This window comes from Lonchura striata, chromosome 7, assembly GCF_050655825.1.
Source record: "Lonchura striata isolate lonStrDom1 chromosome 7, ASM5065582v1, whole genome shotgun sequence".
NCBI classification, from domain to species: Eukaryota; Metazoa; Chordata; class Aves; order Passeriformes; family Estrildidae; genus Lonchura; species Lonchura striata.
The window spans coordinates 8,632,784-8,658,192 of record NC_140709.1 but is presented as its reverse complement, the minus strand read 5'-3'; the positions used below and the strand labels follow the sequence as shown (position 1 = coordinate 8,658,192).

The 25,409-nt window shown below is 42.3% G+C and overlaps 2 protein-coding genes across 2 annotated transcripts; both read right to left on the bottom strand.

Annotated features, from left to right (window-relative positions):
* Window positions 1–1,380: 1,380 nt before the first annotated feature.
* LOC110480627 (5-hydroxytryptamine receptor 5B) lies at window positions 1,381–10,118 on the bottom strand. Its single transcript, XM_021548719.4, has 2 exons — window positions 9,152–10,118; window positions 1,381–2,142 (listed from the first exon to the last, which is right to left on the bottom strand). Exons 1-2 carry the CDS (start codon window positions 9,923–9,925, stop codon window positions 1,810–1,812), a joined length of 1,107 nt encoding a protein of 368 aa, XP_021404394.3. The 5' UTR covers window positions 9,926–10,118; the 3' UTR covers window positions 1,381–1,809.
* A 5,212-nt stretch (window positions 10,119–15,330) lies between these two features.
* On the bottom strand, window positions 15,331–24,687 carry DDX18 (DEAD-box helicase 18). Its single transcript, XM_021548691.4, has 14 exons — window positions 24,447–24,687; window positions 24,134–24,331; window positions 22,978–23,112; window positions 22,317–22,452; window positions 21,910–22,010; window positions 21,620–21,819; window positions 21,420–21,534; window positions 20,458–20,597; window positions 20,097–20,258; window positions 19,046–19,198; window positions 18,291–18,404; window positions 17,815–17,871; window positions 16,697–16,874; window positions 15,331–16,068 (listed from the first exon to the last, which is right to left on the bottom strand). Exons 1-14 carry the CDS (start codon window positions 24,562–24,564, stop codon window positions 15,926–15,928), a joined length of 1,950 nt encoding a protein of 649 aa, XP_021404366.3. The 5' UTR covers window positions 24,565–24,687; the 3' UTR covers window positions 15,331–15,925.
* Window positions 24,688–25,409: the final 722 nt, after the last annotated feature.

The following is a 25,409-nucleotide window of genomic DNA, read 5'->3' as shown; positions in this document are numbered from 1 at the left end:
GAGTACAGGCACTAAAATTTGTCCAAACCACAATTATTAGAAACTTCAGGGGTGCCACATGCAGATTTGCATGCTTTTCAACACCAGCTCAAGACAACCTCTGCATTTCCTTCTTCCATGTCATCTGTTTGGATTTTAAAGGTTTTACAGCGGTGACTATCTTACATGAAAAAAATGAATTGACTTGAAAAATTTGTCAGTGGTTCTGAATGAGGCTGCGGATTTTAGTAACATTTAGTCTCCTACATATGTGCCTTCCTTCTGGTTTAATTAAGCCTCCAAAACCTGGTTTGAGTGGTAGCTATTCCGTATGCAGGCAAGTTGAGAGTCACAAGGGAAAGTTATTTAAATCAGCATTTAAGTCTGAGTCACTGCCTAACAACTCTTTGAAATTCTAGGTTATTAAAACTTCTGAATTCCCACTGAAATTGAGGGAAGCCTCCTCTGCAGGAATGCAAGACACACAGGTGGCTGTGGGCACAGTAAGTCACACTGGACTGTCACAGCACTGCAGGTGTGAGGTACAGCACTGCCTGACCTCACCATACACTGTGCTCCTGACATGCAGCTTCCTGGGACTGTGTCAGGAAAAAGCTGCCATGCTAGAAATACTCAGCTGTCAGCTCTCCCACTCAGAGCAGAGGAGGAAGTAAAACCCACCAGAAAAACAAATATGGAGCAAGATGGACTTGGCAGTATGCAAGGAAAGGAAACAGATTATTTATGTATATATTGTTGGGTCAGGGATGTTTGGAAGATCTTGGGAAAATTATTTAAGGCTTGGGTTTGAGTTCTTTGGGTTCTGGGGAGTCACTTAGACCTGATGGCATCAAGACCTTTGTTACACTAGAAGGACTTCACCCAGGTTGGGTGATGAGCACATTTATGGTTCAAGGGCCCCAGACACAGTGCAGGCACTCACCTACCACTGCCAAGCAGCCACACGCTGCAGCCAGCACACCTGGTTTGACTGAACATCCTGTTTGGTGTTCGTCACACTTATGCCTGCTCATTTTTATGGTAGCATGAAATAACCATGCACACAGTCCCCCTTCACTTGGAGGTGTTGGTGTCTAGAGCTCATCTGGGTTTCATAGAACAGGGAGAGCCAGAGCCTGGCAGACTGAGAGGATAACACAAGTGAAAAGTCCTTACTAGATCCTCCTGTGGCAGCACTGAGAACACATTCTCAGGGGCTCTGAATAATTCTATACTTGCCTCTTAAGGTTCACTTAACCCCAGGGGACACAGCTGACCCCTTTGTGACCAAGCCTGCCCATCAAGCCCTGCTGCTTGCAGAGCACACAGCCCCTCAGTCCTGGCAGGGTGTGTTTCTGAGCTGCTTGGTCATCCACTTTAATTTCACATCAACTCAAGGACTGATTGACTGCAGCATGTTTATTCCCTTCCAAATAAATCCTGCCCGTATCACAAGCACGTCAGTATTGCTCAATTAGCAGCTCCCAGCGGTGCCTTTGCTGATGAGGAGAGCTCCAGCAGGGCCGGGATCAGCCGTGCTGGGGTGGCACCGCGGCCCCGGGCACACGGCCGGCAGCCCTCAGCCCGTGGTGACTGAACAGCAGACAGGAGGCATTCCCTGCTTCCACCTTCTTTGCCAAACACCGGCGTAGCACATCTGTATTTCTAAAGGAGAACTGTAAACTCTCCAGTAGGTTTATATCCAGACATCTTCCATCTTCTTTTTCACTGCTCCTAAATCCGCTCGAGTAGGTCTCGTGCATGAAAACTGTACGTAGCACAGGCCTATTTCCTATTATGCAATAATAATTTTCTCCTCTGTGTCCCCTTTTATCTTTGCTTTACAAAAAGGTTCTTGAAGGCATTATTGTAATTTTTGTTAAATGCTGTATAAATGAGAGGATTAAAGAAAGAATTTGAGTAGCCAAGCCAAAGAAAGATGCTTTTCCAGATGGGCGGGATGTTGCAGGAACAGAGGGGACTTATTAATTCTGTGATGAAGAAAGGGATCCAGCACAGTACAAAAACTCCAATTAAGATGCCAACCATCAGAGCTGCCTTTTTCTCTTTCTGTTCTCTCCATGTTTCTCCATCTGTCTGGAAAGTGATAGCTGCACGACGAGCTGTAAACACCATCTGTGGTTCCTGCGAAGCTTCCTTCACCTCAAACAAAAGCAAACACAGTTTCTTACCAAGACAGTTTGAGTGAAGTATTACTTTTAAATGACAGCACAACATCTGTGCACCTACCACAAAAGGCCTGAACTTCATTCCTTCCATGCTAAAAGAAAGAAAATGCCCCAGAGTGCCAAACTCATTACACTGAAAAAGCTGCCAAGTGTAACTGACAAACAGAGCTAAATAAAGAGTACCTGGTGCCATGTGTGTTGTGGGACTCTTTTTCAGTTTATTGTACTGGATGCCTTCATAACTAGGGGGAAATGAGGTTGTTAAGGCAGGCTAACAAAGGCCCGTGTCTGCTGCCTATCCCTGTACCAGACTCATGCTGCTACATGGCCTTTAGACCTGCTCAAGCTGAGCTGCTCCAACAGGGCTTGGACTAGATGATCACCAGAGGTGCCTTCCAAGTCCTGTAATTCTGAACTTTCTCAAAAAGTACATCATTGCCAGAAAAACACCACTTCAACTGACCTTCAGTTCAAACTCTGGCTTCAGCAGGGGCTATACGAGAGAAGAAAAAATTTCAGCTACTCCAGGCTGTCAACAGTGCTTCTTGTCTCCTCTCACTATGGGCAAGACATTCAGCTCTGCAGTCAGTACAGCACAGTTCTTGGAGACAAACAGCTTCTAGGCAGAAGTTATTTGTGTGCTTTGAGTCTGACCAGATGAAGACACTCCCTAGAGATTTTAATCTCAAGATTGTGAAGTGTCTGTGATATTAAAGTTCTTCTAGGCACTACAGTTATGAAGAGAGTGCAATAAAAGCAACAGTTTTAGGCTGCAAAACTTGCCTGAGTGACAATTCACAGGCACTCCAAATATGGGCCATTGTTAAATTAGCTACATATTGCACATTCATGTGCTACCTTGCAATAGAAGGAGGGCCTCTATTCAGTATGAGCACAGCAATTCAGACAGTGAAGCACTGGCAGTGGCTGAACAATCACTCTTCAGGATGGATATCCCTGTCTGCACCTTCAGACACGAGATGGGGCTGTGGAATGTAAGAGCGGCAGATTATGGGCACAGGCAAATAATGGAGGAAAATGAAAATCACATCAGTTCTGACAATTAAAATGGGACACCCCTCGTGTAGCAAGGATCACACCATTTGTCTGCAGAAGGACCTGCTCTGCACGTCCTTAATCACACTCTGCAAAAAAGGATGAATGTATGACAGAAGGACAATCTGTGACAAGCAACCATGAACGATTATGTCTTAGCCCTGAGGAACAGTTATGCAAGTGCCTCTTGGGAACAGCCATACAAAGGACTTCCTCATGAGCATCAGGCACAGTTTGGTACTCTATTTAACCTTCAACTCCTGCTCAGATGATAGAGCTTGCATCAAATCACAAAATCGAATCAGAGCCTTCTCACTACTGACTGCAGAATTTACTAGCAGAGACCCTTTTATCACTAATTACATATTGTGAGAAAAGGTTATTTCATTTCCTTTGCTCGAAGATACCTCAGTCCTCAGGTGTTTTCCACAATGAAGCCTGCATTTGCAGCCTGGTCAAGCTCCTGCTGAAGTAAGAGGAGTTTTTACAAACTTCCCTGGTTGTTAGGTCAGGACTCTGAAAACAAAACAGCAAGTGAAACTGTATCATAGTATGTTTTGTAAATTACTTGCTAGAACTAAACTCACCTCTAGATGTATCAAATCTGCAGTTCCCAGTGCCAGCCCAGAGGTTTTTCATGACTCCAATTTTCAATGTAAGTCACAACAGCTGACCTTTATCACCATACCACACAGAACAAAGGACAAGTATAGAACCTTTGGCCCCATTTTGGGCTTACTGATGAGCACTAGAAAGCAGGCTGTGACAGAAGAGGTGGTCACAGACTGTAAATTAGAGCAGTCCATGGAGATGCCTTGGGTTATGCTGGAGCCATCTCTGCAGTGCTGCACACTGCTCTCACTCAGTGTCTAGCAGCACACTCTGCCTCGGGCACAGACTTCCTTCCATCTGCCCAGGCACTGCTCCAGGAGCACTGGGGAAATAGCTGGCATGAAAGGACTGCTCCTCTGAGGCCAGAATTTGGTTCTGAACTGATGAAACCAGCTATTTCCAGAACAACGGGCTGTGAGAACTGCAGAGATGATTGCTGCTCTGTGAGACTACTAAAAAGTAAATGAAGGAAATGAGCTCAAGTACAAATCCTTCTACAGTCACAAAGGAGTTTGGTTTTAGTTCCAGAATTTATTCTTCTGTACACTGATATGCAATTACAGTTCACTACCTCTTCTCTTGTTTGTCTGTCCCCAGTAAATTACTACTCACAAATGGATACATGTTCCTAGAGCTGTATGTTCCCAATTCCTGTGCTCCTAGAATGTCATAGAAAACACGCCACCAAGGAGCTTCTGACAAAATCCCTTGATTTACAATGTTCCTTACAGCTTTAATGATTGTTATTACTGTTCCTTCGTGGCAGGTGCTCTGTGTGTGTCTGTCCTGCACCTGCAGGGCCTGCAATAACAAAACAACAGTAATGATAAACATCCATCAAATCTGGCTTAGCGCCACAAATTTAGAGCTTTGCCTGTCACAGTGTGGTTCAGCAAAGGTCATTACAGCCTCAGTGCAGCACTTCTTGCTCTTTGAACAAGAGCACAAGAAACTAAATGCAAAGGATCAAACTAGAGAAATGTCTACACTCTCTTGGATTCTCCATCAACATAACAAACAGTTCATTTGACAGGGAGAAGAACACCTGCTTTCTCTCCCAGGAATTTCTTCTGCTGTAAGCAAGACTAATGTATTTCTCCCAGGAAATCACTACCCACTCTACTTTGCTTCCTGCCTCACTCTTTTCTGGACATTTTTGTACCTCTTCAGACAGCTGAACTTTATTTCTTATTTGTACCTCTGTACAGGTAGAAGAGATGGGTCAAGAAACAAAAGGCCGGTGACCCCTTCAGAAAAGGAGAATCTTTTTTTTTTTTTCCTCCCACATTGTCCTGACTTAAGTGAGTTGGAGAAGCTGAATGAGCCAAGGTGCAGAGCAGCACAGCACTTCTGGAGCTCTGGGGCCTGATGTTATCCAAAGTGGGAAGGGCTCTCACAAAACTCTAAGCTTTGGATCATGCCTAATGCTTTTATACACTATATAAGTACTTTGAGAAGGGAGAAATAAACAGAAAAAAACAACAACAACCAAAAAAAACACAAAGCAACAAAACCTCCACCAATCATCAACAGAACTTGATTTTTAACTCCTCATATGAACATTTAAACCTAATTTTGCAGTTGCTACATGTAAGTAATGCAAACATTCAAATCCCATCATCCTTGGTTTTGCTGGGTTATCCCTATGCTGTGATTTCACTGATTTCATTGATCTCATTGATTCACAATCCAGAAGTATCTGCTGGTTTTCGAGCAGTCTCATTTATTTCAATTGGACTGTTTAGAGAGAGAATTATTGCCTGCTGTCAACCAGGTGTGACAGAGCATAGCTCTCTGTCAGTGATGATATGTCACTAGGTTTTTAATGAGGGTCACCCATGTCAGCGTTGCCTGCAGAATTCACTTTTCACGTAGTTTCATAATTGGCAAGCAAAAAATTATAAAAGCACCAGCTTAATTTAGGACCCCAATGTGGCAATTATTTTATTTCAAATGAAAGCAAAAACCAAGCTTTCATTTAAACCAGAAGCATTTCAGATGTTTCACATCCATCTCCCTCACCTGAATTTTTTCAAAGGTTTTGAAAAGTATTTTTCAAAAACACAAGTAAAATTTTAACAAAAGAATGACTCAAAATAGTTATTTTGTACCTGTTCTATTCTGCAGCTCTGTTAGAGTGTAGGAACATAAGGTATGTATGCCCACTCCCAGTTTGAAAGGAATGACCTTTCTCTGTGAAAACAACCAACCATTATATTTATATGCATTATATAATGCATAATATAATACATTATATTATATGCATAATATAATGCATTCTATGCATTATATTTATATGCAACCTCCGAAGCACTTTGGTGCCTGACTCTGTTGGCTGACAAATATCAAGGTATTACCCTCACAGCCCAACTTGGTGTACTGGTTTTTCCAAGACATCCCTACTGGCATCTGAGTCCTATGACTCAAACCTTTTCTAACCTTAGACTTGCCAGAATTAACCAGCTGGTTGTACCTCAGGCCACCAACTGCAGCCCTGCTGTGCAGTTCCAGTCCAGCACTACCTGACAGCTCATTCCTGAGTGCGACACAGACATCTCTCCCAGCAGGGATCACTGCTATTATTGCTCACCTCCTGACTGGGAAGCACTGCCAGCCTTGTGCCAAAAAAACCCTGCTAATATTCCTCAGATCAACTGGTGCAGGGCACCTGGAGTGAGGACTGACATAGATGCAGAGGGGAATTCACATCCAGAGTCACAGTGACAGAAGGAAAATGTTGCCAGGGTGAGCATGACAGGTGAGCATTCTCTGAGAACAGAGATGGAAGAAAGTAGAGGGAGGAGGGACATTAAGGGAGAAAGAAAGGGAAAATTAGAATGAGCTGATGGGCAAACCATGAGAAGCAGAACAGAATTTGCCCCATCAGTGAGGACAGAGCTGATGCTGACAGCCTGATCACCCCTGCATGCAAGGAAGCGAAGCTTGGCAATGTTACCTTTGTGTTTGCATGTTAAAAAAAAACAGGGTTCTTGCCAAAGAACAGTAGTGATATGTGTGAAGATTCCCCTCCAGAATTCACTGGGAAACTGCTACTATTCCTGTGAAAGTGATGGATCCTACTACCACAAGCTTAAAAAGGATCAGGATAACACTCGGTGAGTAAATCTCAGCCTCTTAATTTAGAAAGAAAACAGGAAATGCATCCTGGATGGCAGCATGCTTGATCCACGAGCTCACATAATGTACATGTGTACAGCATCAGCTCTTCTTTCAGGTGAGGAGCAAAGTTTGCATCTGAATCACAGAAGTTAGCAAACAGAGCTGCTGGGACAATAGAGGAAGTTGCCACTATACACAAATTGCAGATTCAAGAATCCCTGTTAGGAGAAGTCAATCACAGTTAATATGTCAATCACAACAATGAGAAAGAAGACCTAGTGGCTTGAGTATCTGCTGGTATTGCAATAATCCTTCCAAAATGAGTGTGTAGCTCACTGTGACAGAGCCCTTTTGCCAGTGCAGCCTAAAGCAGCCCCCAGATGCTGCATCACAAAAAACACTCACCTGGCAGCCACGCTGGGCCCAGGAAGGGCCTCCTGCAGACACAACTATGACAATGTGCAGCCAGACTCTGTCTTGCTAAAACTGGCATGGGATGTGTCCCTCCACTGGCTCGAGCAGCAATGTCTCAGCTCATTTCACTTCCCAGAATTTTAGATTCCAAACTAGTCCTGATGGGTATGTGTGTATGTAAAAGATAGAACATGCAAAGTACAAATAATCAGCTGGCTTTTGTGCTTGAAGAGATTATATATTAACTCCAAGCAATACTTTCATCATACTTAAAACAATTTGGAAGAAATTTGGTGCAAACTAGGGCCTGAAGATTGTAGGAAAAAAAATGCCACTAGATGAGACATTCTTTACTGTTCTAACAAATTTTTTCCTTTTTTCATAGAAGATAACCTTCATAAATCAATATATATTAGAAGTAGCTTCAGGACATTATGATCCAAATCTGCAAGTCTAATCACACATAATTGCCAGTGCAATTATGCAATTATGCCAGTGCAATAATGCAATTATACCAGTGCATGTCTTGCAAGCATCTGGGGACACAAACTACAGACTCTTACTTGTGACCATAATAATGATCTTCCTTGCCTCCAAATCAAACATAGGATTTTGCAGGGGAATGAGGCTCTGCAGGATTAACCCCAATGGAACAGAAATGCTCTCTAACATCTACACAGCTCATCTTTGCTACTGGGAAGGGACTGGGCTTAGGAAGCGCAACATTCAATCACAAAAGCATAAAGACTGGTAGGAGTGAGAGTATGTGACAGAAAGCAGGGAAAGTTTACAGAGAGCACAGCCAAGCACGGCGGAGACATGGAATGGGCAACAGCAGCATCATGCAGAGAGCCTGAGACCCAGGGAGAACAAGGAGCCAACCCAAACCCTTCTGAAGGGACACAGCTTTCCTGTCAGCAAAGTGTGTCCCCAAAATGAATGAAACCTCCCAGATGGCTAGGGCACTGCAGGATTACAGACAATATTTGGGATAAGGAGAACATGGTTTTGAAACCAACAGGTAATTTTAAATCAGAAACGATTGCTCATTGCTTCAACACTATGCACTGAGCAGCATCCAAGGAAAAACAGCCCAAGAACATAAATATATATAAGTTTATATTGTGAATAATACCTAATTTGCTTACCAGAATGTATTCAGAGAGACAAAGTCTGTGCTGGTAGATAAATGCACATTTATCTCGGTGCAGGACCTGGGGATCTGTTTATGTCTTTTTTTTACCCCACCAACACAAGAAGAATATAGAGGAAAAAAACCCAAAACCAAACAAACCAAGGAATGGCAAATCCAGAACAATTTTCAAGTGTCTCTCCCAACTGGCAGTGAATGCACCTGTCCCTTACTCCTATAACACACAATGAAAAAATGAGAATAAAGATCTTCTCCAGGAGCCGCACTTTTTGACTGGCAGTGAATGCACCTGTCCCTTACTTTTATAACACACAAGGAAAAAATGAGAACAAAAATCTCCAGGAGCTGCACTTTTTGACTGGCAGTGAATGCGCCTGTCCATTACTTTTATAACACACAAGGGAAAAATGAGAATAAAGCTCCTCTCCAGGAGCTGCACTTTTTGGCTGGCTAATTATGCTCACGTCCAGTCTGTGACAAAGTCGCACTCACACGGGAGCCCCGGGGCACTTGGCAGCCTTCTCGCCGTGCCGGACCCTCCATGGCAGGGGCGAGGGCCGGAGCTGAGCAGAACCAGGCTGGCAGTGCCAGGGGAGCAGCGGGGCTCCCTCCCCTTGCCCAGCCTTACCTGGGCAGCCTCGGGCAGGGCCAGCACGGCGTTCCTCCTGCGGGCCCCCATGTGCCACCTGGACGCCTTGTAGATCTTCCAGTAGACGAAGAGCACCACGCAGAGGGGCAGGTAGAACGCCCCGCCCGTGGAGACGATGGTGGAGGACGGCTCCTGGCGGAGCTGGCAGCGCTGCTGCTCGGGGCTGTAGGTCTCCCCCCAGCCCAGCAGCGGGGCGAGGGCGATGGCCGCGGCCAGCAGCCAGGTGAGCGCGATCATCGCGTTGGAGACGCGGCGGCGGGCGAGCAGCGTGTACCGCAGCTGGCGGGTGATGGACCAGTAGCGGTCCAGCGCGATGGCCGCCACGTTCCAGATGCTGGCCGTGCAGCACAGCATGTCGAAGCACACCCACACGAGGCACAGCTCCCGGCCCAGCCGCCACCGCCGCCCGGCCGACAGCTCCTTCACCAGGCTCAGCGGCATCACCAGCGCCGCCACCAGCACGTCCGACACCGCCGTGGAGGCCACCAGGTTGTGGGGCACCCGGTGGAAGGCCTTCACTCGCAGGATGGTCGCCAGCACCAGCAGGTTCCAGAGGAAGGTGGCCACGGTCAGGAGCACCAGCAGGGTGAGGATGAGGACGGTGAGGATGGAGAAGGGCTCCCGGCCCCTCCACGCGCTGCCGCCCACCACCGAGGAGGAGGCGTTGGCGTCCACGCCGGCAGACGAGGCATTGGCGCCCACGCTGGGCTGGCACTGGCCCCGTGGGGAGCAGGAGCTCAGAGTCTCCGCCATGCCCGGCACCAGCGCTCGACCCCTCCCCGCTGCCCCTTCCCAGCCCCGCCGCGGGGAGCGGAGCTCCGCGCCGGGACGCGGCTCCCGGGCGGCTGGAGAAGGGAGGCGGGCTGGAGAAGGGAGGGAGGCACGGCGGCACGGCGGCGAGGCCCCGGCACGGGCAGCGGGGGCGGCGGCACCGCCGCTGCCGCCCCGCCCCAGCGGCCGCCCCGCCCCAGCGCGGCCGGGCCGCGAGGGGCGGCGAGGCGCCGCCTCCCCGGCGCTGCCCCTGAGGGGCGAGGCGGCGGCTGCGGGCGCCGTCCCGACCAGGAGCACGGCCAGCTGGGTTTGCAATGTCTGCGAAGAGGGAGAATCCGCGCCCTCCCTCCCTGGGCAGCTTTTAGTGCGCTGCCACCGTCAGTGTAAAGTTCTTCATCTTGTTGAGGTTAAACTCATTGTGTTTTAGTTTAAGGCCATTACTCCTTGTCCTGTCGCTGGGCACCACTGAAAAGAGTCTGGTACGATCCTGTTGGTACCCGTCTTTGAGATCTTAATGTGCATTAATGAGATCCCCTCTCTGTCTTGTCTTCTGCAGACTTAAACAGGTTTATCTGTCACATTCTCTCATAAGAGATGCTTTATGACCTTTGTGGCCTCTGCTGGACCCTCTCCAGTAGCTCCTTGCCTTTCTTGTACGGAGGAGCCCCAATTTGGACACAGTGCTCAGATGTGGCCTCACCAGGACCGAGTAGACAGCAATAGTCTAAACAAGAGTTAGACAGCAAGAGCTAAAATTAAATTAACGACCTGGAAATTAGTTTGACTGCAATAGTCTGTGTCCCCACACACCCAGGTGGAGACGAGACACCCCCTTCTCCCCACGGACCCCATGAGGCTACAGGACACCCTCTTCTCTTCACAGCCCTTTCCTGCCATGTTCCCCCAGTGCTCCACCAACCATTTCATTGCCCTTAAAATAAGCGATCAAGTATGTGACCAAGGGCTTGGAGATGGACAATAGAATCAACAGTGAATACAAGAGAATGTCGTATTTCCATCTGGATGTCTGGTGCTTTGTGGCACTTTTGAGAAGTCTGAAGGATGCAAAACACAAAAGGGTGGAAAGTAGCAATCTCTTGTAAGTCTAAATACTTTATATCTTCCTTTGCATCTGTTCTCACTTTCTCCTGTTGACCTCAGAATTGATGATAAAAGGACTTGTGACAAAGGTGAAGAATTGCAAAACATATTTCCTAGTCCTCATCACTTTACCAAACATCACTTCAGGACTCTCTTTAACTGAATCTTTTCAGATTCAGACTTGTCATACTATTTCTTTCGGTCAGTCTGAAAGTTCTTAACTTGGTTTAATCCTCCCTGCATCCTTGTAATTTGTGTCCAAGCTACCCTTTGCTCAGCTGTGCTGAGGCGTCTGTCCTCCCCAGGGAGCAGCTGCCCAGGCCAGCTTTGTCACAGCACCATTTCCAAGCACTGACAAGGACAGCACACAGCTTAGTAACAGCTCTGGAGGGTGATGACTCATCCAGATATAACAGAATTCCAGCCCATTTTGTGAAGTGATGATGTATTTTTATAGCAAATATATAAAATTTTAATGTTACATTTTCCAGAAGTTTGTTTTTATCAATTAGAGGCAGATTATTTTTAGACCATTATAAAAGGACTACACTGAACTTGGATCTTTACATATTTTCCGTTTTTTGTTTTAGATTCAAAAGTGCTAAAAAGGGTTCTAGCAGATGCAGTTTTATTCCATCCCTTTAGTAGAAAATCAGCCTCCTATCAAAAGTATTTTTAAGAAAAATCAGTTTTATAAATCCTGAAATTAATTTAAGAAATACATAGAAAATTTCAGCTCAAGACAAAAAACAAACCTTCCAAAGTCCTTTTACAGCTGGTTCCATACTTTTACTATTGAAAATGTGATGGAGAATCTAGGTGCCATACAGATGCCAGGTAGTATTGATTTTATTAATAATAAAAACACTTACAGGTGATTGCAACCACTCATAGAGGAGCCCAGAAAGCCCTCAACATCTTTAATTGATAGTCAGAATAGAGAGTTTGGAAATTTTGTAACTGTTACACAAGATTTTGCAGAGCCTACAATTTTCCTTTTTTTTCTTTTTTAATTTCTGACCAACTGGGAAAAAATAGTAGATGGTTATGTTTTTCAGTGTTGCAGCTTACAAAAGTGTCTGGGAAGATGGACTGCTGCTGAGGAGTATGCTAAGGTTTTGGGGTTTTTTTTGAAAAGTGAATGTAGTTCTTAAGCTAGATGACACACATACAGCAAAGTGAATGTGTTTTTAGACAGGACCCTGACTTTCCATTTGTCTTCCCTTCTTCTAATGGCATCTTTCCTCTACCTCTCCTCACAACTCCATACCAAAAGTTTATTGTGGTGGCTAAGAAGAAAAAAACAAAAGTAATCTCTTCCCTACACGGCTGTGCTGTGCAATAAAGAGATTTGACAGAAGCAACATCATGGTATTTATGACTTTGATGCAAGCCAGCAGATTTTTTAGCAGCTAAGAGCATTCCAGCTCAAGAGGCTGGATTCTTATTGTCAGGGCTCAACATATTTTATAAATCTAAAAGCATCAGACAAACAAAAGCCTCGGTAATTGTTGTATGAATTCTCCTGTCAGCTAAAATCCTGAGAAAATCAAGCTAATAGAGCAAAAGCCAGGAGCAGTAATACAATTTTATTCTGTATTGATTATAGGCTTCTTTCAGCATTAATTTGAAAAAAAAACGCAAACCCAAGAACTGACCCACATTTCAAGGGCTAATAACTGCCTCTTGTCTGGCTGTTTACATTTCTTCTGTAAAACCCCTTTTAAGTTTTGGGCACTTGAAGTGACTGGGCAATGATCTCCTAAGCAGAGCAGTGGCAGAACTAAAACCAAAAGTCACAGACCTGTGCAGTATCCTGTCAGCACCATGTCTTGCTTCACAGTGGGTCCTCTACTAAAATATTATTTTTTAAAATCACGTAGCCCTTTTCACCCTTCCTGTGAGTTGCTTTCCCTGAGCCTCAAGTCACTGGCTTGAAAGCAAATCATCAGAGCTTTGGTAACTTACTTAAATTGAGTCATCATCAAGTCATACATCAAACAGAAAGGCTGATTACTGCCAAAATATAAACATACTTCTTATTTACAGCAGACCTCAGTAGATAATATCTTAGTTCTCAACTACTCTTACTCTACAGTGTCAATAAGGGTGCCTTCTACCTGTGATATTCACCCTGAGAAATTTGATGGAAACACTTTCTGACCAGCGTCGTGCTTGTCCGTAACTCAGCAGCTTTTATAGCACAGGAAACTCGGATCATGATGAGATATTTCACAAATACGAGCAGTAACTCGGTGGCAGACTGCTCCTTTATGGGCCTGCTCCAGGAACTGTCAAAAACATCTTCCAGTTCAAGCAGGACAGATTTGATCACCCCCTTAAGTGGTTTAAAGAGTCCAATTGCTTTGTCAAGGTTCTCAGAGGAAGAAAGCAATTTCTCAAGGCACATGGTATTAGTCCCCAAGCGATTGGTCACTGTTATGAGACAAGCCTTGAGAGCCTGATGGCTGAGGTCTATTAACTGCTCATAGGATTGATAACAGGGGAAGCTGCAAAGGAAACCCTAGATTTCCAGTCTGACAATCTTTTGCACTTCTTTCAATACCATGGTGGAATAGATGCTGCCCAATACATAGATATTTCATCAGAAACTTTGTCATTTACGATTTCATAAAAAAAGCAAAAGGTAATTGCATCTGCACAAGGCAGGAAGCTTTTGATTCCCACTTAATTCCAGCTCATGAATTTGTCTTCTGCTTTATCAGGAAATTAGGGCTGACTTTGTAGCTACTACAGGCAGGGTGGAGCCATTACACATCTTTGTTTAAGTAACTTTAACTTTTTATTCAGAGTAAGCTACTATTACTGTAGAGCAATACATCCAGTCCTTCCATCTCCTACAGAAGTTTGTTTCAAAGATCTCTTTGTGTTAGAAAATTAGGAAAATACAACCCAAGTATCACAGGGAAGAGTCGTGCAGGCTCTTTATCAGTTTTCCATGTATCAGACTTTAGAAGTGGCAGAATTTTCATGCACTTTTAAGCTCAATGAGTTCTGGTCATGAGCACGTGGTCAGACAGATAGTCACACTGACTCCACATCCCAAATTTTTCCTGTTCCAAACCAATACTCCACACTACTGCAACCACTGCTTGCACCCACATAACCACATGTATCTTCACAGTGGTTTACTGCAACTTTGCTTACATCTCTTTCCCGGTAATTAATTTTGCAGTTCAACTAATGAGTCCCTCAGTGTTTCTTTTGCTTTAATGAGAGATAATTCCCATAAAGTAACTGCACAGCTGGCAGGTATAAACAGAAGCATTAAACTGTATGGTGATGTACATCTCACAGAGAACTTCTAAGAGTTAAAATTAAATTAATGACCTGGAAATTAGTTTGACTTTTTAAGAAAACCCAGAATTAAAGATTAGAACTCAATGACAGGAATCATATTTAGCACTACTTACACTCCAGAGAAGCTTTTGCTATTTCATTGCAAGCTTAGAAGCACAAAATATTCAAATTCTAGTAACAAAATTATTTTGACATTAAAAATCCTAAAAGCCAATTAGGGTCTATATTCAGCCATTTCATAAGAGGGAAAACCAGACAATGCTCAGTTCTGAATGGTGGAAGCACTAGAAACAGAATGGTCTTATTATTTCTCCCCGTCTGCTTTCCTCAAGGATGAAAAGGAAGTCCACTGACTTTTAAAAAATATTTCAATATATCAGTTTCAAATCTGATATGCTACCTCAGAAGATCTAAGAAATAACAGTCCAATTTATATTGGAATAACTACTTATGCTTTTGTATTTGTAACTGCTCCTGGGTTACATTTTAAATGTAAATTAAAAGCTGTTTTACGGTAATCACAGGTGGCCCACATTTCTGGATTTTGTGACATTTTAGTCTTTCCTTGACACAGGAACTTTTTGAACATTTCTCACCACCACTGTAGTCTTGTAAGAGCAGTTACCTACTGCTACAATGGCAGAGAGATGGAAATAATGTGTAAAGCAATTACTCTTTTACCCAACTTGTGTACTCTTGTACTGAAGCCTTCACATTTTTTCCTGTCTGCAATGTGTATTCCACCCTCTTCCATTTCAGTTTTTATATTCCTCCTTCCCTTCTAGTATATTTATAAACCACTTCACTTTTTCACTTATTGAGTCTCTCCACCTCCCCAGATTAATGTCTCTCTCTAAATGTCCCCAGATTAATAAATTCAGATTTAAACTGGACATGAAGGAAAGCCAAATATTTCAGTGTTACTATTATATGACATTTAACCAGTATTAATCATGTACCAGAACTGATGTAAGATATTTATTTTATTTTGGACACTTTACTTGTTATACAGATAACCATGTCTGAAATTATTCACAAGCTCATACAGCCTTAATTATTCATCCATGGTTCAGTTCTAAAGGAATCTCCCTATATTCTTCAGCATATTTGATGGCCAAAGCAGAGTTCTGGAGCAGTAAAACCCTTTGCAATGATTCATATGAGCAAAACCTTTTTATCTCACAATGTCCTTATGTTGTCCACTCTAACAGTTTTCAGAGGTATGCATATAAAGAAGGGTAAATGTAAAGCAAATTCTTCTATAAAACCTAAAGGTATTCTCCATTTCTTTAATAAAAATCTCTGTAATATTGACTTAGGTAATTTAAATGATCTTCTTCCTTACAACCACCATGGCAAAATTTTCTGGCCATATTCTCCTTTAGCCTCAGTTCTGAAGAGTCTTCCTGAAGTGAAAAATAAAAGATGTTTTCAGAAAAGAAAAAAATCCTTAAAGAGACCTAAAAATGGGAAAGGAGCTGTTTAAATTGGAAGTAACTGCCAGATGGTTTTGATCAAGGTAAGCTACTCCAAGGCCCCAAGGCATTTTAATGACCAGGATTAACGAGAAAACTGCCGATTGTCAGATTTCTTGCTGATGTGTTTGAAGATTTTTGCTTTGTGGACACTCTTTGATTTCTGGTAGCCAAATCCCCCACCTCCACCTCTTTTCTGTAGTCTTCTGCCACGGTTGCTGTTCACATCTGAAATTTCATTGGTTAAAGAACTTAAAAAGGAGTACCTCGAAATATTACATTTTGGGTTTACTTAAGGTTATTGATATGAGGAAAAGTTGAGCTGCCTAATTACAGAGAAACCCAGAACTTTGTGCTTGTGGTTCTAAATATTCCTCCAGCTGTCCAATTAAACTATCCAATGCACTACTGCTTCCATTCAGTGTCAGGTTTGACAGCAATTTAAATACAGTCTCCTAGTTCCTGCTCTTGCCCCTCTATGCCAGTATTCCATGACTATGAAACTGAAGCAAATATATTTCAATGAAAATAATCTTCTATGGAGGTTTCAAAGAAGAATACTTTGGAACATGGATACATCCCAAAATCTGCCTGACAGCAACTGAAGCATGTACACCATGGACATGTGCTAAAAGAGATGTTTGTAGGTATTTTTGCAGTTATATAATTTGCAATATTTACATTTTCTTTGATGAAATACTTTTGGAGCATGGTTCCTTTTTCATGATTATTAGCAGAAAAACTCCAACCCCAACAACAAAACAGCAGAACTTGAGGTACCATAGGAATTCAGCAAGTTGCACTGAACATTTATAATGCAGAAATTCAGCTTTGAAACACTGCAGTAAAAGGATACTGAGGTCAACAAACGGAGGAACTTTAAAACCAAACGAAAGGCAGACTTTTGGAAGATCCAAATTATTGACATCATAGATCTGCTTCAGAGAATGGGAGTCGTAAGCTCTGATATAAGCTTTGTAAGCTTCCTGGGCTGACTTGTGAAGGAAGTAGTTCTTCTCTATCAGTTTTTCCAGCTGGTGAGGGGAAAATAAAACCATAAGAGACATAAATAATTATAACTGTTAAAAGTCTATACATTATATTCAGACATTTTTTTACTGTATGAGCGGCAATGACATTCACTCCTTACTACAGCAAAACTGGGACATCAAAATGCACATTTTGTAAACATGTAGAGGGACAAAAGATCCTGAAGCTGACTTACAGTACAAACAAAGCCTCAGCAATATGAAAATTTACAGAAATATTACACTGGGTTGTCCCAAACAAGTTAATCAAGGACAATACACCTGCAGCCACACCATGAAACTTTGTGTATGAGAACAGCCAGCCTGACACCTGAACTGTGTGATTCCATGCAATTCCGTGCACAGCCTGATCTATTATGGTGCCAGTTCATTGTGACGTCAGCAGTTATTAATTCTAAACAAAAATGGAGATACACCAGACTAAGATATTTTATTTGATGTGGGCCAAGTTCCCAATACTCATTAGATCCCAGTGTCTCATTTGATGTTTAACATACATTAATTCAGCATTCTAAAAATAAGCTACATTAAGTACCACTTCTTCCTGATTATGCTTAATTAGGAACCTCTCTCTGTAAGGACTGTCTTCACTGCTTCCTATACTTGCTATTTTAAATTCAAGTTACTGCAAAGAAGCTTTACAGACCTCTTATCAAAAGAATGATTCACAGAAGTAATCAACAATAGAAATTCGTATCTTCAGAATTAGCTATGCTATTCCACTCAACTCTGTGTTCCTTGGCTATTTTTGTAGCACAGGAGCACAAAATTTTAGCTGATGTTGGGCTTTATTAAGACATGGGCTTATATAGTAATATTCCTAAAGAAGCAAAAATATTTTGAGTTGCAGTCATTATAGACTGCAACATTCTCCATGCAAATTGTAACAAAGATAGTTGAAAACAAAGTAGTTGACGTGTCATACCTGAGACTGGATGTCTGAGATTTTTGACCAAGAAAATTCAAATTCACTTAGCGGTACCTTATAAACAGAAGAAGAAATGAAGCATCAACATGATTTAAACTGTGTAAATATACTGAATGTGTTTAAGACCAAGGACAAATAGAAAACAATCTTCTAGATAACAGATTTTTTAACACCACAGCTGTATCTGTGAAGTGCCTTTACATCAATATGACAGTATTATCACTTCCTTTAAGCCAGAGTAATAGAGACACTCAGTACGACACCATTTTTTACCACTTTTGCTTTAGAAGTTAAATAATTTTAGTTAAAAGTCACAAAACAAGTCCATAAGGACAGCAATCAAGCAGCTCTGTTAAAATGATTACCTTTAAAAGAATACTATGTTTCTTTGGAATCAAATAAAATGAAACTGATCTTTGAAAAACCAAACCAAACCAACAGGTTTTGCCTTTAAAAACTGTACAGAAGTTTACCCTGGCTTGTTTAAGATAACGAAGGAAGCCCAGTTCTTCTGGTCGTAAGATGAGCAGAGCATGTCCTCTTCCGTTTATTCCTCTGGCAGTCCGACCAACACGATGGATATATTCCTTTTGGAAAGAATAACAGACAACAAGGTCAGGCAGTCTTAATCGTCAACAAAAAATACACCAAAGTTAACCTCAATATAATGTAAGGTATCATTCACTATTTGGTAAAACTTTTTCTTGGCACTGACACATGGATAAGGGAAAACAAATGCTGAAGGCGCACAGCAACATCACGCTGAGACAGAGCCCCTGACTAAAGCATTTTATCTTTTACTGAGGAAAAAAGATCTTAGTCTGCAGTAACTGAAAATTAAATCTTGATTTTAGAGATTTTTAAATTTCCCTTGTTTACAGTAGACTTTTATTCAAGTAAGACTATTATCTTTAAACAAAAGAAAGCTCAGGGATGCGTACGTAAACTCGCCCTCCTCTTGAGAAGTGTTTGGCTGTTTAGTTGATTAGATTTTAATTTCACAGCACAAACAATATTTTAAAATGCAATTCTCAAGAAGGCAACCAAGGTCTTGGCTAGGAGCAGCATTTCCTAGGAGCTGGTGAAGGGCAGTGAAAGAAACGAGCAGCAGGATATGCCCATGTCTGAATCCTGCCCTCTGTCAAGCAGCAGTTTCAGCTCTTCTCTGCAACTAAGTTTGTAGACAGGATTTGATTTCTTGCTGTTCCTATCTATTTCCTTAGCTTACCTTTGGATCATCTGGAGGGTCATACTGGACAATCCAGTCAACCTCAGGAATGTCCAATCCTCTGGCAGCCACATCAGTGCACAGCAGTATTCCAGACTCCGCATTACAGAACTGGAAAAACGTTGTAGTACGTTTGGTCTGTTTCTGCTTACCCTGAAAGGAAACAAACACACTGGGGATGAATATCAACTAAAAAATAATTTGAGACATATCCCAAATCGTGGTTTTGTATAGACCAAGCAGGACTATATTGAAGTGAACAAAGGAAAAAAAATAAACCACACAGAGTTACAAGAAGCGGCATCCCTCAGAGGGTATCACTCTATCTCCCAAAACATTAAAAATTGCATAAACATTCTTCTCACGAGCCCAACAAACATGTTTCAAATTCAAGAAAAGGACATTTGCAAGTCTAGCATTATATTAGACGGATTACAGGTTATAAAAGCAAACAACCAAACAAAACTGATTACTTGTCACAGTTCTATCAAAGACTAGCAAGACATTTCCCCCGAAAACAAAATAAAAAAGGACATTTATGATTAGTTGCAAGTGTTTAATAGACTTTCAGTCAATTCATTGTTCTAAACTGTGCATTTTGTGGTTTTGATAAAAAATTTACAATAGCCATCCAAATGGTAAGAATTGGCATAGTAAATCCAAACATCACCCTGGCCAGGAAAAGCATCAAACACTTCAGGCATAAGACTCTGAATTTCTCTGGCAAAAAATTTGCTCCACACATTGAATTTTTGTGCATGTGAAAGGTCACTTCTTGGAAGAAAACAGAATTATTACTATACAGAGAGCATAAATTAGTATTGTGTTCAGCACTGGTTCAAAAAATAGCAAGAATGATTACTGAAGCTTTATTATATAATCTGCATTATTTCCTTCCTCTACAGACTAATCAAGACCATCATCAGTTTTGTGAGCAGGCTGTCTGTTTATTAGAAAATGGACTGAAACAAACCAGACAAAGATAAAGCCAATAACAGCTTACAGGTGTTATCAGAATAATTCAAAATAAATCAATGAATAAGATACTTACATGAATGGCCAAAACAGGCAGATCAATGTAGTTGAGTAATTCATAGTGGTACTTCACTGACATACATGAAGAAAAAAATACCATCAGTTTCTTCTTCCGGTTCTTCTTGAGGAATGTGAAGAGCAAAAGGAATCTTTTTTCAGATGGACAGACCACATAACCCTGCAAAAATTTTAAACATTGTTAAATAAAAGTAGTAAGGAGCAAACTTGTGTTTTAGGAACACAATTACCTCAGGGAAGAGCTACTTTGTGAAAAAATCCTAACGAAACAGTTATACACCTGAAGCATCCCAAGTAAAAAAAACCACAGGGCTTGGTGTGTTCAGAGATCTCAACCCTCTCACAAATGTTTCTCTTACCTGCTCCAGACCATCTACTGTTGCTGTCTCCTTGTTATCATCAACCCCAACATACAGTGGCTCTTTCTTCAGAGAGATCTTTGCCAGATCTTCGACCTTTCTGGTTTGTGTGGCAGAGAAAAGCATCGTCTGTCTGCGCTCTGGAAAATATTTGAAAGACAGCCTCACTTTTTAAAGAAGAATTCAAACAGTGATTCTGTAAAATCTACTTGCAAACTTCCCTGGGCAAATATTCCAATTAAATTCTAATTCAAACATACTGCTACTGACAAAACAAAAAGGTGTAGTTGTATTATGGGATGTACACCATATTTATTTCAGCTGTCCTCACCCCCAAAATCCTAACTGCTATCAAAACACAACGTTCTTTCTCTGTAAAAATGTTAATAATCATTTGCAATCCAATTCAGACACAAAACAAAACTGAGATTAATCTTCTAATTCTAAATTAATATCCATGAATACTACCATATTTTTGTTTAAAAAAACAATTAAATTGCGTTTAATACATCAATTACAAGGAATAGTTACATGAAAAATTAGGAAAATAAAAATTTAAGGTAAATACTTAAACTTCTCCAAGAAGTATCAAAAAAGATTGACCTGCAAGTCAGAAGCCCTTTTTCCTTGAATTTAAACCTTATTAGGAAATAATGAATTGCAGGAAATAAACACACAGAGGACAATGAATGAGAAAATGGAAACATTAAACTAAAAGGATTTTATATGAATAGAAATATATCTCTGAACAGCATTTGAAAACTCTGTTCTTCAGATAAATGATAATGAATAAGTAATGTATACTGGCTAGCAGAAAAAAAGGACAGAGTAAGAAAACCACTATGAAGTTAATTTACAGAACTATAAAAATTAATAACTTCTCCTATAATAATAGAGCCAGAAAGAAGACATAATGTTAGTCAAGTGGTTTCCAGGAAAGAGAGATTTTTTTTTTTTCTTACTTGGTAAAAGTTTTATGATCTGTTTCATTTCTTCTTCAAATCCAACCTCCAAGATTCGATCTGCCTCATCAATTACCAAACACTGCAAGTTCTTGTACATGAAACCTGGAGTGTTCTAGAAGATTAACAAACTCACAGTCAGACAGGGAAAAGAGTTTTAATGTTTTAACAAACAGATTAGACATCAATATTGTATCTACCTGCATATGATCCAGCAGTCTTCCTGGTGTTGCTACAATGATGTTGATTCCATTTCCAAGCTTCTGTGCTTCTGCTGATCTGTTGCTGCCCCCCATTATCAGACCATAGGTATGAACGTGATGATTCATAAGTTCTTTAAGAACTCCATAGGTTTGCATAGCCAGCTCTCGAGTAGGAGAAAGAATAATAACACCCGTACCTAAAAAATGCATCAGAGAGTCAGTTACAACTCATCCAACCCCCTAAATGGCTCTGCAGTAAAATTCAGTTGTGCAATGAAGAGCCTTACCATTCCTAGGCATGAATTTCAGCTTGTAGATGAGCTCTACTGCAGGAATGAGAAACGCAAGTGTTTTTCCACTGCCTGTTTTTGCAGCTGCTAAAATATCCCTGTAATCAGCAACAGAAAAAGAAGTATTTAGTTGACCATACCAAGAGAAGAGCAATCTCACTCTGATCCATGCTGACAATGTAAAAAACTAACGTGGCTTAAAGAAGACCAGTGGAGTTGGTACTAGGAGCTTGCTGGAAAAGGCAGGTCACAGCAATTAGTCAGTGGAAGGCCCCTCGATAATCATGGAGGTATTTTCCAACATTAATACCATTATTTGATTTTGTGATTCATGTATGTAGTTTGCCAGCAAAATTTACAAAACACCTGGGGTCATTAGAGTGACTAAAACCCCTATTTCTTACCTGCCTTCCAGAAGAGGCTTAATACTTTTATGTTGAATTTCGGTCATGTGTGTAAACCCCATGTCATTTATGCCTTTCAATGTATTCTCACTGACACAACCAGCCAGGGAAGAAAAGGAATTGTCTTCAAAAGCACCTGAAGTGAGGGGCAGAATAAAAAATATTTAAACTTATTTCTTCTATTTCCTCTGCCATCTGAGATTAACCAGTTCAAATTGACCTATATGGAAAAAAATCAAAGGACTTCTTATTGCATTCTACCACAACATCCAAAGACACTGGCAAAATACTCTGTATTACTGAGTTAATAAGAAAACTACACAGAGTTAACAAAAATGAAGATGAATGCACTGCTTCTTCTGTCAGATTTACTAGTTCTACACCTCCAGCTTGCTCTTCATGGACTTCTTCCTTTACAGATAAGCTTATATGTATATAGGTTTAAAAAACACTTTCACTAGTAATTGCAGGACCAACAGATGTGTATATAATGCAAATTTCCAAGAACAGCAGATGGGTGAGTGCTGTACAGCTGCCAGTGTCACATCACATATCCAAACACCTGACTCACAAAGCTCACTTGAAAACTGCAACTTGCTCTGGAAGGAAAGTGTTAGACCTTGGGATTTTGCCCGTGCATGAAGAAGAGAACACAAGATACCTGTTACACCTAGTGGCAAACTGGGCACTTCATCTTCCTCCTCTTCCACTTCTTTCTCTCCAGAGTCCTGCTTATCTTCATCTTCTACCTCTGCAGATTCATCTTCTTCAGTTTTTGCTTTTTTGGTTTCTGTATCTGGAGTGTTATTTTTACAGAAGACCAGTTAGAAATGCAAAGGTCATGGTTATCATGAAAAGCTGTTCCACAGACTGAATTTCCTTTAGTCTGTAAACCATGTACAAAGATCTTGATCTTCCATGGGCTGGAAGGGGGCTGGAGGAGAGACAAGGTTTCTATGGAATTTTCTGAGAGTAAAAAAATCTGTGGAATCTATGGATTCTAAAAAATCTATGGAATTTTCTGATAGTAAAAAATCTCCAAGTTTCTTCCACACAGCCCATTTTACATATTGATAAAATTTAGCTTGACACATATCATATGACATCTTGTGTGAAAGTAAGATAAATTGTCCTTAAAGTGGTTAAAAAATTCTTTCCCATCTGCAATGCAAACACCAAATTTCCCACACTGTTTGTGCTCAGGGTATGTGAGAAGTTGCATTTTAGGTACCTGAATCTTTGGAGATTAAAGCATCTCTTCATTGGCATAAGCATGATGCATGTCCCAAAAAATTAAATAATGTCAAAACTCTGAAAGCTTCTATTCCTCATGTATGTCTAGAAATCTATCTATAAATCTAGACATATAAAAACATGTGCAAACCTAGCAATATTTGTGTGGTGTTTTTTTAGGGTTTTTTTGGTAGTTTTTAAGTATATTTCAATTTCATAATATATAAATGTTCCCAAACGCTGGACATATTGCTACAAAGTTGTATTGGCTGCACAGCCAAGTACAGAGCCCTGAAACACAGGGCATGTATTTGAATAATAAACAAGCAAAACATCCCGTCAACGTTACAAAGCACAATCCTATGGAACAAATAAACTGGTTACTAGTATGAATTAAGAATTCAAACATCGCAGCTGGAATGAAAGGGGTAAATCCTTAGACCTCAGGGACTTTAAAACGCACACTTGACCGGCACATGGCATTTCAAACTTTCCCCGCCGCCGCGGCACTAAGGAGCCGCTTGCGGGGTCTCCCAGACTAATTCAGCCCTGGGAAACACGCTGTCCTTGCTAAGAACACGCACCATCTCCTCCATTGGCCACCGCTTTTCTCTTTTTTTTCTTCTTTTTCTTCTTTTCCCCGCTGCGGAGTCCGGCTGCGTCCGCAGGCTCCGCGCCCTCCTGGGCCGCTGCCGCCACCTCTGGCGCCTCTGGCACCGCCGCCTCCTCCTCCTCCTCTTCCTCCGGGGGCCCCTGCGAAGCCGCCTCGCTGGCCGAGGGCGCTGCACGGCGGAGACAGAGACAGAAGGAGGAGGGAGAGGGGAGACAACACCAAGTTGGTCACGGCTCGGCCGGCGCTCAGCCGGGGAGAGGCTCCGCGGCGCCGCCCGCCCGTACCTGCCCCCTGCGCCGCCTGCAGCTTCAGGTTGCGCTGTCGCAGCTTCAGGTTGCGCTTGTGGATCTTCCTGCGGAGCAGCCGCATGGGCAGGTTGCTGGCAGCAGCCGGCACCGACATCGCGGCGGCGGGAGCAGAACGCCGCTCCTGGCGCACACACACACACACACGCACACACACACACACACACACACGCGCACACGTGCGGAGACCGCGGCCGAGCGCCGGAACCGCCGCCCGCGGGGCCCGACGGGCGCCGGGCAGCGCCCTCTGCGGGCCCGGCGGAGGCAGCGCCGCGCGGGGCCGGCCTCCGCCCTGTCGGGGGCTGTGCAGTGATGGTTCCAAGGTTGTGGGAAGTCTCTGAGCCCCGCAGCCAAAGAAAAAGCCGTAATTGGTCTGTGCTGGTTTCCAGGTTGTTTATTCTGTTTATCTCTAACATGTTCTGCTGCCCTGCCCAGCTCTGTCCTGCAGGGCAGCGTGTGGGGCTCTGCCCTCAGTGGGATGTGACAAACATTAAATACCAGAAACTCCCTGGGCTGGATTTACAATAATGTGCCAATGTAACATCCCTCAGTAGGCTGTTACAAACATTATATACCAGGAACTACCTGTGCTATATTTACAATAATGTGGCAATATCTGTCACCTACATTAAACAGTGTGTCCCCAGCCTGAACCAATAAAAAAATGCCAACACCACAGTGAGACATGGAGGGCATGAAGGAGAAGAAAAAGGACAAGACACACCCAATTTCTTTCATCTTGTCCCCTTTGAACCCCAAATCTAGAATCATAAAATCGTGCCACATTTAATTATTACTTATATCAAACACTCAGAGCTTGTAATTCATCCTGTAAGATTGAAAACTCTTTTCCATGGACAGAGATCACAGACAGTGTCTCTGGGGGCTCTGTCCAGGGTCCCAGGCCTTCCAGGGCAGCCAGAGGGATAGTTATAAAAATAA

Excerpts from the sequence above, each read along its gene's own strand:
- LOC110480627 (XM_021548719.4), bottom strand. The coding sequence starts at position 9,925 with ATGGCGGAGACTCTGAGCTCCTGCTCCCCACGGGGCCAGTGCCAGCCC. Across the intron at positions 2,143-9,151 it reads CCCTGCCCGAGGCTGCCCAG|GTGAAGGAAGCTTCGCAGGA; the intron begins GTAAGGCTGGGC and ends CTTTTGTTTGAG.
- DDX18 (XM_021548691.4), bottom strand. The coding sequence starts at position 24,564 with ATGTCGGTGCCGGCTGCTGCCAGCAACCTGCCCATGCGGCTGCTCCGC. Across the intron at positions 24,332-24,446 it reads GCAGGCGGCGCAGGGGGCAG|CGCCCTCGGCCAGCGAGGCG; the intron begins GTACGGGCGGGC and ends TCCGCCGTGCAG. Across the intron at positions 22,453-22,977 it reads TTTGCCACTAGGTGTAACAG|GTGCTTTTGAAGACAATTCC; the intron begins GTATCTTGTGTT and ends CCCTCACTTCAG.